Source organism: Manis javanica, chromosome 9 (genome assembly GCF_040802235.1).
Source record: "Manis javanica isolate MJ-LG chromosome 9, MJ_LKY, whole genome shotgun sequence".
Classification (NCBI taxonomy): domain Eukaryota; kingdom Metazoa; phylum Chordata; class Mammalia; order Pholidota; family Manidae; genus Manis; species Manis javanica.
In genome coordinates, this window is record NC_133164.1 from 100710876 (window position 1) to 100726642 (window position 15767).

Consider the following 15767-nt stretch of genomic DNA (forward strand, 5'->3'; position numbering starts at 1 on the left):
TGTACATTTAAAGTATACAACATTTTAAGTTGATACCTTTATATATTGTACTGTGATCGCCATTGTGGTGGTAATAAGCTCCTCTATCATGTTACATAATTATTCTATGTTTTTAGTGGTTGGAATAATTAAGCTCTAGTCCCTTACAGTGGGCTCTCTTTACCTGGCAGTCTCTTCCTTGCCCTTTTATAAATCTCCCCTTTCATCCCTAGCAGTTTGCATGGGATTGGCACCCAGCAGGTACTCAATAAGTACTTGCAGTTGAGGCCCATTTGTATACTGATGGCTCCCACAGGGAGGCTGGGCCTTGAGGCCCCTCCCTCACCCACCCCATCCACCATTATTCCCTGGTAGACACCCCTCTTCCTACTTCCTGAAGGCCCGCTGCCGAGAAGAATTTTCCACGAGGAACTCTTTGGATCGGTTCTTCCTACCCTCCAGGATGAGCCAGACATTCTCCCTGGTTTCGCCTCCATTGCCCGTTTCTATGACGATCTCGTAGGCTGCAGTGGAGAAGGTGGGAGAGGGTCAGCAGAGGCGGGGGAGTCCCCACCACCGGGGCAGGAGCACAACGGCCAATCCTTTCAGGTCCTAAATTTGCTCTTAGACCACAGCCTAGGGAAGGAGGAGGGTAGGCTAAAATGAGCACAATCGAAGCACTATAAACAGAACCTGCTCTTGTTTGGGGGCTAGAGTGCTCATTCCCATTTTATTTATAGAAGTAACCTCTGCCTAGCAAATTTGGGGGCTGCTGGGGGTGAACCAGTCACCTCCAGGAAGCAGGAGGTGGGGATAGGCTTTTGGAGAGATGCTGGGCCTGGCTCTCAGGGGTGGAAAGTCCCTGAGATGCAAAATGGAGATCATATGCGAAGAGAAGGGAGGAGAGGTTGGACCCAACAACAGAAAGTAAAGGAAGGCCCCAGGGGTGAGACCCCAGGAGTGCCCTGAACTCTCCGGCAGGCAGTTCTGCATGGCTTGTCTCAGATCTCATGCCAGTGCCCTGCTCAGGATCACAGCCTCCCTCCCCTGCAGGTCCCAGGCATGCCTGCACTCATTCACCCAACATTTGGTGAGTGGGTGCCTGGTATCAGGACTGGGCTAGACTCTGGGTGGCACCAAACTTCTCTCTCTTGCCCCTCACCTCCACACTGATGTTGCCATAGGGACAGAGGGAAAGCTCGGCTCCCCATAACCTCTCCACCTTCATCTCCTTTACTTTCTGCCTCACTCATTCCAGCTGCTCTGCCGCTGCGCTGCTCCTGGCACACTGGGGCATCCTTCTGCCTTTGAGCTTGGCAGTGATTGTTCTGTCTGCCCCCAGTGCTGACCCTCTGCCTCATCTACACCCTTATTGTCTTGGCTTACTCCTTCCCCTGCACATCCTTACTCAAATGTCCCTTGGAGGTCTGCTGCAAATATCCTGATCAAAACTGCAGCCTGACTCCCCCACACTTGTGGCCTGCCTTTCCAGTGCCGTTATTTTCTCTTGTCCTTATTGCCTACTACCATCTAACATGCCTTGTCATTTACCTGTTATGTTATTGTTTATTGCATCCCCCTCCCATCTGAATGTAAGTGCCATGAGGGCAGGGGTCTTCATTTTGCTTGCCGATACATCCCAAATGTAAGTCTCAAGAACATGAATATGAAAATGGGTTTTCTAACAGACTGGCTGGACCTTCACGGTGTAGTGTTTGCCTGGAAGGGGCTGTCCAGCCCAGGACTACATTTCCCAGGTGTTCTTGCATCCAGAAGCCACATGATTAGTTCTCAGCAATAGAAAGTGAGTCAATTTGTTAAGAAGGTAGGGGGTTATGCCTTCTCCATACTCATTTCTTTTCTGCAAGAAATTGGTGTACCAGCCAGGCCCAATAAAGACAAGACATCCTGCAGTGGTGCAGTGACTCCTGGTCTAGGAATCAAGCCACCTGGGTCCCAGTAGCTGTGAATGGGCCTTAGATGTGTCATTTTACGCCTCTGTTTTTCTGTTTTCCTTAACCATGATATAGGGGTGTGAATTTGTACCCTCTCTAGCTCAGGGTGGGACTGAGGCCACAAGAGCCTAATGAGAACAGGGGTGTGGAGTGCTTTCCATAAATGAAGCTGTATTCAAGTATGATGGGGTGTTTGTCCTCACAAGCTTAAACTGGGTCACAGACACTGAGTTTAAGTGAAAAAAGGGCAAAATCTCTGTTTTATTCATTGGTGAGTGCCCAGAACTCAAAATAGGCCATGTCACTTAGTAGATGCTCAATAAGTATTTGCCAAATGGTTAAATAAAGGTAGCTGAGGGCTGGGATGTGTGGCTCAAGCTGTGACTGTGCCTCTCCCCTGATGAGCCTCCACCTGAGGACACAGGCATGGCTGTCAGTCCCCCACGGGCAGCTGCTCTGCCCCCTACAGGCTCCTGGTACAGATGGATCCAGGCCACCTCTTGGGCTCTGCACCCCTGCTCTCCCATCTCCAGTTGGAAATGTCCTTCTGGAACTATTGCAAGTGCCACCTCCCCTCTATAATCTCCCTGCCCACCCAAATACCGCAGGATTTAGCAGCTGTTTGGCAGGAAATCTGTGGAGACTCAGTGATTATGCTCCAAGCCTCACAAATCTCTCCTCCCCTGAAAGCCAATGGTTTGAAGAGCCTCTATTGCTCATCTTGGCACTTGTGGAAAGGGCTTAAGCATTCCTACTGAGTAAGGAGCTTAAGCCTCTCCCTTTAACAAGATTGTGGGGCTCCAAGGAAAAGGACTACATCTTCTTTTATGTGCTGAGTACTGACTAATTGTTCACCTACTAAGTCCCACAGCCTACAGAGCTGCAGAGGGCTATGAACATGAGTGATTCTGTCACTGACTTCTGGGGGGCTTACAGTTGTATAGGGAGACTGACCTATGTGCAAGGTTGATACAACTAGAGGTCACAGAGCAATATGTATCACTCATAAGATCTAAAATAAAATGGGGCACCCAGTAATTCCTCAGTAATTGCAATTATACATGCTGAGAATCCATCCTCAGAATTAGGGCAGGAATCCTCATACAGTACACTTGACAATGTTGGCCCTTGTTTGAATGCCCCCAGAGACACAAGGGCTCAGTACTTCTAAGAGCAGCTAATTTCATCACTGAGTAGTTTGGATGGCATGGTGGAGATGGTGGGTGGCTTTCCACCAAAGGTCCATGCCTTCCCTTCGTGGGGTACAGTGTTTGCCTGGAAGGGGCTGTCCAGCCCAGGACTACATTTTTCAGGTGCTCTTGCATCCAGGAGCCATATGATTAGATCTCAGCAATGGAAAGTGAGTCCATTTGTTAAGAAGGTAGGGGGGTATGCCTTCTCCACACTCTTTTCTTTTCTGCAAGAAATATGGGAGCCACCTGTCGAAAATGGCAGAGATGCAGATGAAAAGAGCTTGCGTCCCTGAATAACAGCGTGGAAGACCTCCTGCCAGTTACCCACTCTGTACTGTTTATTACATGAATGAGAAATAAATTTTGGTGTGTTAAGCCATTGCTATTTGGGAGTTTTCCTCTTACTGCAGCTAGTGTTATCTTATTAACTGAAGTTGGAAAAATCCTTTCCTTACATTGGGCTCTGCCTTTATAAGACCTCTTCAAATATGTTGGACCCAGACATTGGCATCTGTATTAAAGAAACACCTCCCTAGTGCTTGATGGCCATCCACCCTTAGGGATCAATTACTCTTTCCCTTTAAATATCCTGAGGAAGGACCAAAGAGACAGTGGCTGATAGAGATGCTGGCTCCCTCTGTATATTCTGTTTCCAGGAAGTCCTGTACCAGCTGTTGCCTCAGGCACCAACTGCATGGAGACCATCATATAAAAATAAGGCAGAGAGAGAGCTTCACACCAAACTGCCCAGACCAGCCCTCAGGCCATGGTGAGCTAGTCCCCAGTAGGTTTTCATGCTACCTAATTAGTCTCTGTAACTGGGGCCATGATCTGGTACTAGTTTCTTGGCTGTTTCAGGTTCACCAAGCAACATTTAGGATGTTTATTTATGCACCTCCTCAGCATGACTTCCTTCACTGGACACCTGTCTCCCCTCCAGCTATAAATGTCTGTGCTTTAGAGTTTCAAACACCCTTCCCCTCCCTCCTGAGCTAGTTGTCATTTAACTCTGCAGAGTTGGCGAGGCATCACACGTAGGCTGGCCCACCAGTCTCCCCACGTACTGGTCTCCTCCAGCTCATGATGGATCTCATTGTTGGCACAGGCAAAGTCGCGGACGATCTGCCTGTCGCCCTCGCTCTTGGAGAACCAGCAGTCACATTGGAAGCGGAAGGTCTCATCACGCGAGTTGTCCTTCACGTCGATGTAGCTCAGGTGCCAGCCAGGAAACATCCCTGTGGAAGACATTGGGGGGACTTGGAGCTAACTGTGCTCCTCCCTCCACTTTCAGATTTCCGCTCCCCAGCCCGCCGGCCATGCTGCCCGGGACAATTTCTCTGTCCTTTCTAGACCTTGGTTTCCTGGTGGATGAAATGAGGGATTGGGTCAGATGATCTCTGAGGGCACTCCAGCCCTGAGGATATAATTCTCTTTGCAAAATCCTTAACTTGGGGTTCATGAACCCTTAGAGGATTTATGTACGGGATTTAAGCAAGCTACGGGCTGTAAGAAATTGTGCTACAATTATACACAGGCATTTTACCAGGGAGAGGGCTCATAGCTGTCATCAGATTCACAATGGGGGTCTCTGCCCCCCACAACAGACTTTTTTGGAGTTCACAAAGCTGAAGGATGAACCTTACTACCTCCAGATACCAGTGTTCACCTAGCTCACGCCCATTGTCCTTCCAGAATCAGTTCAGGTATCAACTCCTCCAGGTAGGCTTTCCCAGTGTCCCCTGATGTCCAGCAGGCCTGTGCCAGATGTCCTTCTTCTTGCTCCCATAGCATCCTGCATCTGCCTTAGCCATGCCCTGACCCCCCTGAGTCATCCTTGTTTACATGTGTCTCCCCCGTAGACTGTGAGCTTTCAAGGGCGGGACCGGGTCTTATTTGTTTTTGTGTCCCCAATGTCTAGTATAGTGACTGACTTGTAGTAGCTGCTCAAGGAGTGCTGACTATGTTATGACATTAAGGACCTTGGCTGTCCAACAATCATAGAAAGGATCAGAAGCTGCTATTTCCTTAGGGTATATACTGAAATTGACAAGTCTTGGCTTAATACTGAACATACAGTTGCTTCTGCTATAATTGGCAGGGCTTCCCTCAGAAATGTTTTCCCCAAATCATAGCTGTCAAATATGAATCGTGTGCATTTTCTGTGACAGTTGCCTATTATTTGTGCCAATCACTGGTTCGTTGCTCTCTACCCTTCAAAGTCCTTGAGAACTCTGAAAGCCGAAGAGCCCCCTGTGGAGGGAAATCCCAGGGGTGTGACAGGTTGTGGTGATACTTGCTGCGCATAGTAAGTCCACCCGGCAGCCTCACAAGGAAGGAATGTATATCCTCTACTCTCATGTCTTCCCCTCTCATGCCACCGTGGGCTGTGGGGACAGTCCCATTGTCCCCACAAAAAAAATCTTCTCTGGGACCAGACACTGCCCAACGCAACAACTGTGGGTCCTGCCTGCAGTCTCAAGGTCTTATAAGCACAAAGAGACACACGAAGACCAACACTCACTTCAAGGCATCTAGCCTTGAGGGAGTAGATATGAAGGCTCACGGGCAGGGCATATGTATTGGCAGTCCTGGTGTAGCTTTATTCTAGGTTTAAAAAGTACTTCATACTTACTGAAGTAGAAAAAAGTGCTAAAACAATTAAGTTAAGGTTTTAAACACGTGTTGAGTTTAACAGTGGTGAGTGGTTTTATCAGTAACTTTTTTTTAAAACTCTGTAACTTTTCTTTTTTCCTGCATTTGGGCCAATTTCACCTGTAAGTTTTAAATTGGCTGCTTTCTGAGATAGCTCCTGATAGTATTGGGAAATGGGTTAAACTGCTTAATAAGCCTCCCTGTATTCAGTCTGGAAATGACTCTCCAATAAGAGGCTTTTAGAGTGGAACACAGAAAGAAGGGGAAGGCAGAGAAAGAAAAGCCGAAATGTTGGTTCTTCTGGAAAATGTCCCAAGGGAAGGCATTCTTTCCTCTCCACCAACCCCCACCCTGTGTTCCTTTTAATAAAAAATTTTAATTTCAAAATTTAATTTTAGTTAAATCTATGGGATGGGTGTGTGGAAGTTCATTATACTATTCTCTTCACTTTTGTGCATGTTTAAGATTTCTCATAAAAAAGAACTGTTGGATAAACAAAAAGATGGAAAGGTGAGTTCAGGGAAAGAGAAGATTGTTATGCTATTAAGTTAATTAAACATTTGTAACCTAACATATGGTATTTGTTCAGGGATCCACAACTTTTTTTAATGGGAGACTCTCAAATGAAATATATTTGTCCTCATAAATTGCTATGCAGGGGAACCATACTGTAGCTGGAATATTTTAAAGCTAATAGGAAAAAATGTGGCAAAAACTGAGCTTAAGGACGTATTTGGCCTTCTTAGCCTACATTAACATTTAAACTTCCATTCCTGGAGGAGAAAGTTACTATAAAGAGGAAGTTAGACACAGAACATGGACTTCCCATATCTCTTCTGACCCCAGTATCCTAACCACCTGGGCTTGAAGAAGATACAGAAAGTCCTGGGCTATCCAAGGGAGGAATCAAGTTCAAGAGTCGGGCACCTGAACCGCACAGACTGACTGTGCAGAGCTGTCCATGGTGCTGACCCCTCTCACTTTTCTTTCAGGATTTTGACAGCCATGAAATAGAAAAGAATTAGCTGTCGTTTATTGCACAGAAGAAAAATGCATCACAAAAACTGATAAAGTCTACATGTGTGCGAATCAGTGTTGGAGGTGGGGGCGGCTGGTATTAGAGTGCTTAGGTTCATGACCAGAACAAAATTTTTGGAAGTACTAAGGTGTAAGAAAAAACTGATGCTGGAGAAATGTGGATTCCCTGTGAATTGAGGCATACAAAGACAGGGATGGGTATGAGAGACTGAAAAAGTATATAAATAAGCTCCATTAAAATATATTTAGCCTTTACCACAGGCAGTTTGATAGGCATTAGAGAAAGAGCAATGAATGAGACAATGGTACTCAGTAGCTGATAGTCAAGTAATGGAGACAAAGAATAAGCATGTAGTTACAAATATGATGACTGTTCTGGGAGGGGGCTCAAGTTAGGTAAGGTGATGAGAAGAACTTTCTTTGAGGAGACAAGGGCTTAAGAGACTTTGTTAATCATAAACAGGGAGATGTAATCATGCTGGGGTGCCTGGTGGGAGTTAGGTTACAAAGCAGAAGTCCCAGTGGCTGGAATTAAACAACAAGTCCATAGTGGGAATAGAGGCTAGTGTATGATGCCTTTGGCTCTCGATTTGTCCTCTTTTCCCTGCTTAGAAGAATAGTTGGTTACCACTGAATTGCCTGCAGCGATATGGAGACCCAGTTGTAAAAGTTAAGAGCAATGAGTTTGCCCTGCAGATCCCTACCTGCTACCACCTTGAGAATGATAACTCTGAACCACCTGCTCTCACTGCAGCCAGCCCTGTTGATACTAGGTTCTCTGATGGGGCTGCACTTTGATTTGGTGTGTTTTATTCTGGCCCAGTGTCCCTGAATATTTTTCCATCCAGTAGCAAATCCTGAGGCAGATTTTTTGCTGTAGAGACGTGACTAATCAGGGCCCTAGGAAAGTCTTCACTTTCCTCCATTAGGGCCTTCATTGCTGTATTAGGGCTGCTGTAACAAGTTACCACAAACTCAGTGCCTTAAAACAACAGAAACATATTCTCTCACAGTCCTGGAGTCTTGAAGTTTAAAATTGAGGTGTCAGCAGGGCCATATACCTCTGAAGACTCTAGGGAAGAATCCTCCTCCCTTTTTATACTTTGGGTATGGCTCCTGGCAATCCTTGTCATTCCTTGCTTTGTAGCTGTTATCTCTAGTTCAATCTCTGCTTCTATTTTCACATGGTCTTTTCATATGTCTCTTTGTGTCCTGTTCTCTTCTAAAAAGGACATAGTCATTGGATTTAAGAACCACCCTAAATCCAGTATGATTTTATCTTAAGATCCTTAACTAATAGAAGCCCTATCTCCAATTAAGGTCACATTCTGAGCTTCCAGGTGGACAAGAATAGTATGTGTATGTGGGGGTGCATTACTCAACCCACTAAGTCTGCCTCTGAAGAGTTACAAATCCTTTGATACAAGTGTCTGAAAGTATGTGGCTATATCTGGGAAGATCTCAAACACCCAGAGGGGAGAAAGAGATCTCCATGGAAGTTCTAGAAAAGGATGGCATCCTAGAGCCATTCATTAAGGATCTATAAGCTGCTGCAAGCTGATGCTTGACATAAATTTAGTTATTCTTTCACATAATTATTAAATATCTGCTAAGTACAAGCCTCAGGGAATTCAAAGGGGAGTCAAGCAAGGTCTCTTACCCCTGAGAGACTCAAAATCTGCCAATTGATTTTGGAAGACAGTTACAATTCAGCAAGGTGAGTGCTACAAATAAAGGTATGAACAGAGCAGTTTAGGAGAATAGAGTAGGGAGCACTTAACTTCATTTCATGAAGAAAGTGACAGTTGATCTCAATTTTGAAGGATGCATAAGAACTTAGCAGGAAATTCAGCTGGGGATGAGAATTTCAGATGCAAAGTCATCTCCTGAGTATTTATGAATGACTACTGGGTTGCCCAAAGGCACAAGTTATTGCATGCCAGGTGAAATTTAAATAAGAGCTGGCCTCAAAGTTCAAAATTCATTTTTTGTGGTCTATTTAGAAACATATTTTCACATTTTTGTGTTTTTTTTTTTTGTGATTTCACTGTTTAAAATGGTCCAGAAATATAGTGTTGACATGCTCTCTACTGAGGGCAAGAAGGCTGTGATATGCCTCATGGAGGAAACAGATGTGTTACATAACCTTCCTTCAGGCATGAGTTACAGTGCTGTTGGCCATGAGTTCACTGTTAATAAATCAATAGTATATATTAAGTGACGTGTCTTTTACAGAGGAACACATATAAAACAAGGTTATGTATTGATCAGTTGATGAAAATGTTGTGACCAGAGGCTCACGTAATCTAACCTTGTATGTCCCCTAGAAGCACTGGCTCAGTGTTTGCTAATTCAGTGTTGGCAGCAACTTTACAGAGCATCAGTACTGCAAATAACAAGAGTCAATCATATTTGACTTACTGATTGATACCAGTGTAAAAACTATGAGGATGGTTAGTAGCAGAGGAACTGTATTGCTCGTATTGTCTGGGAAGAGGACAGATCATGTAGGAGGAGAAAAACAAGAAAAGGGAAAACACAGGCATCACTAAAAACAAACATTACTTGACTCCTGAAATACTACTGCATAACTTTCTGCAACACTTTCCTCAAATACGTGAGGAAATTACTTCCCTAGAGAGTTTGGAAGAAAGGATACAATGTGGAACGGGAATGCCCAAGAGAACTCTGGAAAGTTTCTGATGAGAAACAGACTGGGATGGAGGGTGAAGGCGGACCCTAAAGGTGAGGCAGCACCAGGAAAAGTTAGCCAAGGAACAAAGAACCAGTACGGTTTCCGGAGTTTAGTCAGGTGGGGTTCAGAGCTGGGTGAGACGGAGCTGGTGACAGTGGTCTTTGAAGGCAGAAGAGAAATCGGCTCTGATCCTGGACCAGCAACCCTCTGCCTTTTATTGTTGTGAATTGGGGGTGGGCTTTCTGGTAATTTGGACCATCTTGACAAGCTTGAGGGAATGTCTGTAACAGGCCAGGTTGAAAACGGTCATCCCCTGAAGTAGGAGGAGCCCTGGGAACAGGCTGCAGAGGCCAGGATTGCGAAAAGCCAGAGGAGGAGTCAGAACCATGGCTCCACGACGGCTTCAAAGACCATCGAATGATTTCTGTAGAATTCAGTGGCTTTTAAACGGGCCTCCTCAGTCTCTCTGTCCATCTGCTCCACCCTCACTTCCCGTGAGTGCAACACTCATATTAAAAACGTTCCTGGGATTATCTTCCCTTCTTGGAAAAGAGAGGGAGGTCGTCATGATCAACACGAAATCCTTCCCCAGTTTTCTGGCCTGATTAGGAGGTGACCAGGGAATCCCTGGCCCTCTGATCTCATCATGTGGTTGAACCCTAGGGGATTGTTCAAACTGGCTGGGAATAATACTTCTTCCTTCTCAATAGTCCCTTTGTTTCTCTGTTGCTTCTGAGATAGGGGCTATGGCAGTACGGGATTAAAGGCCCTGGTATTTCTCAGCTCTCTCCTGGTGGGGAGTCTCAATGGAGCTAAGAGTAATGGCATTTTATACTCCATATGGAGCTTCATGGTATAGCACTGTTGTGAGCAACTATGAAGATAAAAATGAATAAATTACGGCCCCTGCTCTCAAGAGTAATGATATCTTGTCAGCGTGTGTTGGAAGCCAGGCAGAGAATTAAAAGCCCACGGACACAATGTGCTTCTTTCCGATGAAGGCAGGGGCATGCTTCCTCGAAACATACTTCCTAAACAATGGCTTGCCTCTGGCATAAGCACTGCAGGAGATTATACACATGGGTATTCGGGTAGACAGGCCACATCTCCATCCTTCCCCCACTAACCTGATCTGCCAAATACCTCTAAGTAGGCTTGTGGTGACGCACGCAGTGGTAGCCCAGTCAAACATGGAAGTGATTGTCCTGAGAGATTCATTTGTTGAGTGTCCTGGGTAGAGGCTAATCCTGATTTTGTGAAGTGTCTGGGGCAGAAGATGGTCTTTATGATTATGACTCTTGTTATTAAGCCAGACTTTCAACCACCAGCCGACCTGCTACTAGTCCTAAGACAATCATAATGGATGACAAGAGGGTGGGAAAGAATTCAGGGGTCTTTATTTTGTTTCCTTCCTGATAAAGACAGAGATTCATTAGGGATATCTTGAGAATGTTTTGCAAGCATGTTTCTTCCCATAAATGCACATGACTCCTGAATGGACAGGTGAGGAAAAAGCATCCCCTTCTACTGCACCCTTTCCTGGATAAGACACCCACATACACTGATAATAAACATACATGGGTGGGGGGACATAGTAAGCAGAGATAGAAGAATCTGCCCTCATCTCATCTTCTTCTTCACCTTTTGGCACAGTGGCTGGGTGAGGGTGCAGAAGGGTGACTGGCAGGATGGGCTGGCACGGAGCATGGTTGGTGTACCAGAATAGGCATCAGAAGACCTGGATTTGAGTTTTGGCCATGTACCTTTTCTGCCATGTGGTCCTGAGTAAGTCCTTCAAACCTCACTGGGCCTCAATATCCTTGGCTGTAGAAAAAAGAGATAATAAGCTGCCTTTGCCGCAGCAGTTCACAAAGTTGTAAAGATCAAATGTTTGCATTTTTACTACCTAACAGAGTGCCAGACATGCAGTGAATACTGTAAATGTCTGTAAACACGGTAAATCAATGACTGAGTGGATACACTGAGATTTGAAAACTGTGCAGCGCTGTGCAAATATTCATTATTTTATTGCTTTGAACACTGGCTATTTTTTCTTTTCCTCACCAGAGTTTATTCTATGATACAGAAAAAAATTTAGCTGTTTAACCCATGATAAAACAAACAAACAAACAAAAAACTCCTTCAGGAAGGGAGGTTGCAAATGCCAAGGTGGGCTTCCTCAGTCACCATGACAGACACGTGGGTCATCAGTGGGGATCTGAAAGGTAAGGACAAGCGCAGCAACCTGGACAACTCTGGACCCCTCACTGGAGAGACTCAGAAAAGACTGGAGAAGGCTTTGAGTGAACAGCTTTGCAGAGGCCAGTTTCAATGGAAGGCAAGGGGGGTGAGTTGGAGCAGTACGAGTGAAGGAAGTGGTATGCCTCCAGGAGGTGAAATTTAGGATTCAACTTACATAACACAGAACTTAGAGGCCCAAAGCCAGAAAAAAATGGTCAGAGGGGTCTGAAGACAACAGGATAAGCAGAGAGACATTGAGAACACGAACTTCATCACAATTGCAGACGTCACGAAGTACGCCTTAGGTACTTTGAAGTTAAAAATAAACTCATTTGGCTTATAGCCTATTCCATCACTTTTCATAGGTGAATTTGACTAATTTTAGACTTGCTATTATGAGTAAACAAGTATAATCCTTTAGAGAAAATCCATGGGAAGTGAATTTGGTGATATAGCCTCTTTTTTTTAAAGTTTTATGTCTGAACTAAGTAAAATTAATGCTCTAGCATCACAGAAAATTAAGAAACACTTATCTCCCCAGGGGCAACTAGGAGGAACTAAGCTTCATCTCTAAACTTTTTCCAGATTCCTTTGCTCTTCTAACTGATGGAAGCATTAAAATGATGGCAATCAACCATTTTTAGTTGCCTGCCACCCTGGGGTAGAAGGGTCAGCACACTGCCAGGGAAACGGGGAAGAGCCCAGGTGGAGAGCTGACACCTGCCCTCCCTGCCACCCAGGCCTCGAGCAGGTGCTACCTTTGTTGTCATGCCAGACCCGCAGCTTGCAGAGGTGGCCCAGACTCAGCATGTCGGAGAAGTTGAACGTGTCTGTGTTGTTCCGCTCAAACTTGTTCCAGTTGGCTGACTGCTTCAGGGCCAGGGTCCCACTGTCCCCATTCTCTCCAAAGATGGTGATGAACACATTGGCATCAGTGCCTGCTCCTGGGTGTGCACAAGATGAAGGCTATGGGTGCTGGCCTCTCCCAACACACAATGCTCCTGCTCTGGCCTCCATCCTGACTGCCGCGGAAGAGCCAGGGCAAGTTCAGAGTCAAGGAGGCCAGGGGTGAGATCAGAAAGAGCTGGCTAGTGTTCTGAGGTTCCTGGGGCTCTAAATCTGTCCTCCATCTTATCTCTGTGCTTTGTAAATGTTACTGGGCTAACTGGAGTCCTGGTTATTAAGTGTGAATGGTTTAGTGCAAGAACTCATGTAGTTCTGGGGAAATACACCCATACTTAAAATCTGTGCATATGGACTGCCTTTACAGTTTAGAAATAGAGGTTTTCCCCCTCACAATGTGGATTCAGAAGGAAGTAGGAATTCTCTTTGTTCCCTAAATTCACCTCTGGTTGAAATTCTACACTAGAGCTTTATATCATTTGCTTAAGCCAAATAGAGGTATTGACTTCAGTTAAAAACATGCTTTCAGGAGAGAGGATGCTGTGAAGCTTTTCTGATACATACTCTAAGGTTATCAATAAACTTATCAACTATTTTTTGAGAGCGCATCATGAGGGAATAGGGGGCTTGGAAACATGTAGATACTTGGAACTTTAAGCCAAAAGACTGAAGGCTCCAGTGTGAGGAGCAAAGGAAAAAAGGAGGTGCCCGAAACAAATTTACCAGCTGTACTGACCCATCACTGAGATCCCACCACGAGAACTTCATTTCTTTGGCTAAATACCTCTCTGTTGAAAGTGTAAGCTACCAGAGCCAACAAATTAATCCCTCACTAGCTATTTCCAGGCAGTGTGAATGAGTTTTTCAGATTCCTTCCAACATCTCCCGGAGAACAGGGTTGGTATAAGGGAGGGTAGGTAGGACGCAATGCCTCTATGATGAGATTGTATTTCCTCTCAGCTCCAGGCCTTTTGTACATGCTATTATTTTTGTTTGGAAGTCCCTTCCTTTAGTGTTCCCTCTACTTCAGTGGCTTCTGTTTGTCTTTCTGGACTAGAATTTGGCATCCCCTCTGGGAAGCCCTCCATGACCTTTCCCCTTTTCCCCAGCTAGGTAAGGCACCCTCCTCTGGGGTCCCTAGCACCTGTGCCACCTCTGTGAGAGCCTTGCTGCCACCGTTCCACTAGGATGTCAGACCCACAAGAGCCAGGGTCATATCTCCATCCTAAGACCCCAGGCCAACGCTGGAGCACAGAAGATGGTCGCCAAGCACACGATGTGGGAAGGAACCCAGGGGCATCTGAGCTGCACGGCACCTGGGTGAGGGTGTCAGGCAGCAGCAGACAGAGGGGCTCTGAGTCGGACTCCTGCACCGTTTTAAAAAATATGGACCACACTGTATGGTAATATTCCCCCCATTCCCCCAAGGGAGAAGGGCCAGAACCAAGGCTAGGAGGGGACACTCTGTCCACCTTGGCTAGGAGGGGACACTCTGTCCAGATGGAAAGTGACACACTGGAAAGGACTTGGGTTGACTAACTTTTTGGAAGGCCATCCAAAAAAGAATGCCCTGAGCAGAGCCTGGGACCTGAGCCAGAATTTGAGGAGGGACAAGGGTAGTGGGAGGTGGGGAAGGAGATGGGAGGGGCCCGACTCACCCAGGATGTTACTGGTCTTAACTGAGACAGTGTACGAAGTCCAGTCCATCATCTCCTCCCCATCGATGACAGCACACATTTCACACACCAGCGTCTTCTTGCCCTTGCGCTGGGACAGCCAGTCTCCATAGTAGAACATGGTCAGGTCACCAGTATTCATGTTCTTCAGGAGGATCTGGGGGAGAGGAGCCAGCGTGGGAATATCCTCTCTCACCTCCACCAGCCCCCCAATCTCCTCGTATCCCGAGGACCCACAGTCCCAGACCTGAGAAGAGTTCTCCTGACAGACTCAAGGCACGTGGAAAGGCCCCTCTCGGGCACAAAGCCCCTGTCCTGTGTACCTCGCACAGGGTCTGAACCCCCCACCACGACTACCCTAGCTTAAAGGTTTGGAAATGGACAATTCATCAAAACATGTTTCTGAGAGGGGCTGTCATTGTGCACAAGGAATGTTTGCTGAACAAATGACAGAACAATGGACCAACCAAACACTGTCAGCCACAAACATCCGGGAACAGTGTGCTGCGGTCTACCAGGTTGTCCTTGCCATGGACACCCCATTGCTGGCTGGAGAAAAATCTGCTCAGGGCTGAAGAGGCCAGTAGGAACCTGAGGGGGCTCAGGACAGATGACCTCTGGTGGACAAGACGTAAGAGGACTGACTTGGGCAGAACATAGGTCCAAGATGGAAAAAGAGGGAATGGCCTAACTGCACAATCACAGGGGCACCGAAGCTCCCCTGCCGCCCCCCCTGAAGTTCCCACCATTAGAGCCTCTTACTGCCCGAATTCTTATTGCTCCTCTTTCTATCCTCCCTCCAAGAAGCCCACGCCAAGTCTCCGTCCATGTCACACTGACAGCACATGCTGTGTTTTCTGGCAGTTGATTCGGTTTTGACTGGACACACATAAATAAAACTACATTCTCTGGTTAACTCACACCAAGGGGCCTGCCAGATTACACAGGTCAGGTTCAAGTAATAGCCCTTTAAGGTGACATTTGCACTTTAACAAGGTCCACCAGCAACCCAAAAGAGCAGGAAGAAGGGGTGGACAGGGGGTGGAAGGGAGGGTGAGGGGTCTGGTTGTTTTACCCTTTCCAGGAACCACTCGGGCCGGCTGCCCAGGCCGTCAATTCGGATCCGCATCTTGGTGAATGGAGCAATGTCCAGGATCTCCATGATGAAGGTGTCATTCTGCTCCCGCTCAAATCTGGGGGTGGAAGAGGGGCATGAAGAAGGGAAGCTGGCCATCGTGAGGGGGTGAGGCTGTGCTGAAGACCAGATTCAGGGTAAGAGGGAAGAGGAGGCCTTTACTCAGCCTCTCTTTCAGTTTCCCATGACTTCCCAGTAGCCTGTGTGTTGCACCTGGAAGACTGGGTTAGGTGAGCTCAGGTGGTAGAAATGGCCCTGAGTCAACAGCTACCAGTTCTGGGTCCTAATTTCATTCTACCA

At 46.4% G+C, this 15767-nt stretch overlaps 1 protein-coding gene across 3 annotated transcripts in view; it reads right to left on the reverse strand.

Moving 5' to 3' along the window:
* The window catches only part of LOC108394882 (lipoxygenase homology PLAT domains 1), a 54717-nt gene that overhangs the window by 6969 nt on the left and 31981 nt on the right, over positions 1–15767 (reverse strand). For all 3 annotated transcript variants that reach the window (XM_073212995.1, XM_073212993.1, XM_073212992.1), the window contains 5 exons: positions 15408–15525; positions 14315–14489; positions 12512–12697; positions 4192–4362; positions 371–503 (listed from right to left, as the gene is read on the reverse strand). In XM_073212995.1, coding sequence (XP_073069096.1) covers positions 371–503; positions 4192–4362; positions 12512–12697; positions 14315–14489; positions 15408–15525 — 783 coding nt within the window. The remainder of the gene's footprint in view (positions 1–370; positions 504–4191; positions 4363–12511; positions 12698–14314; positions 14490–15407; positions 15526–15767) is intronic.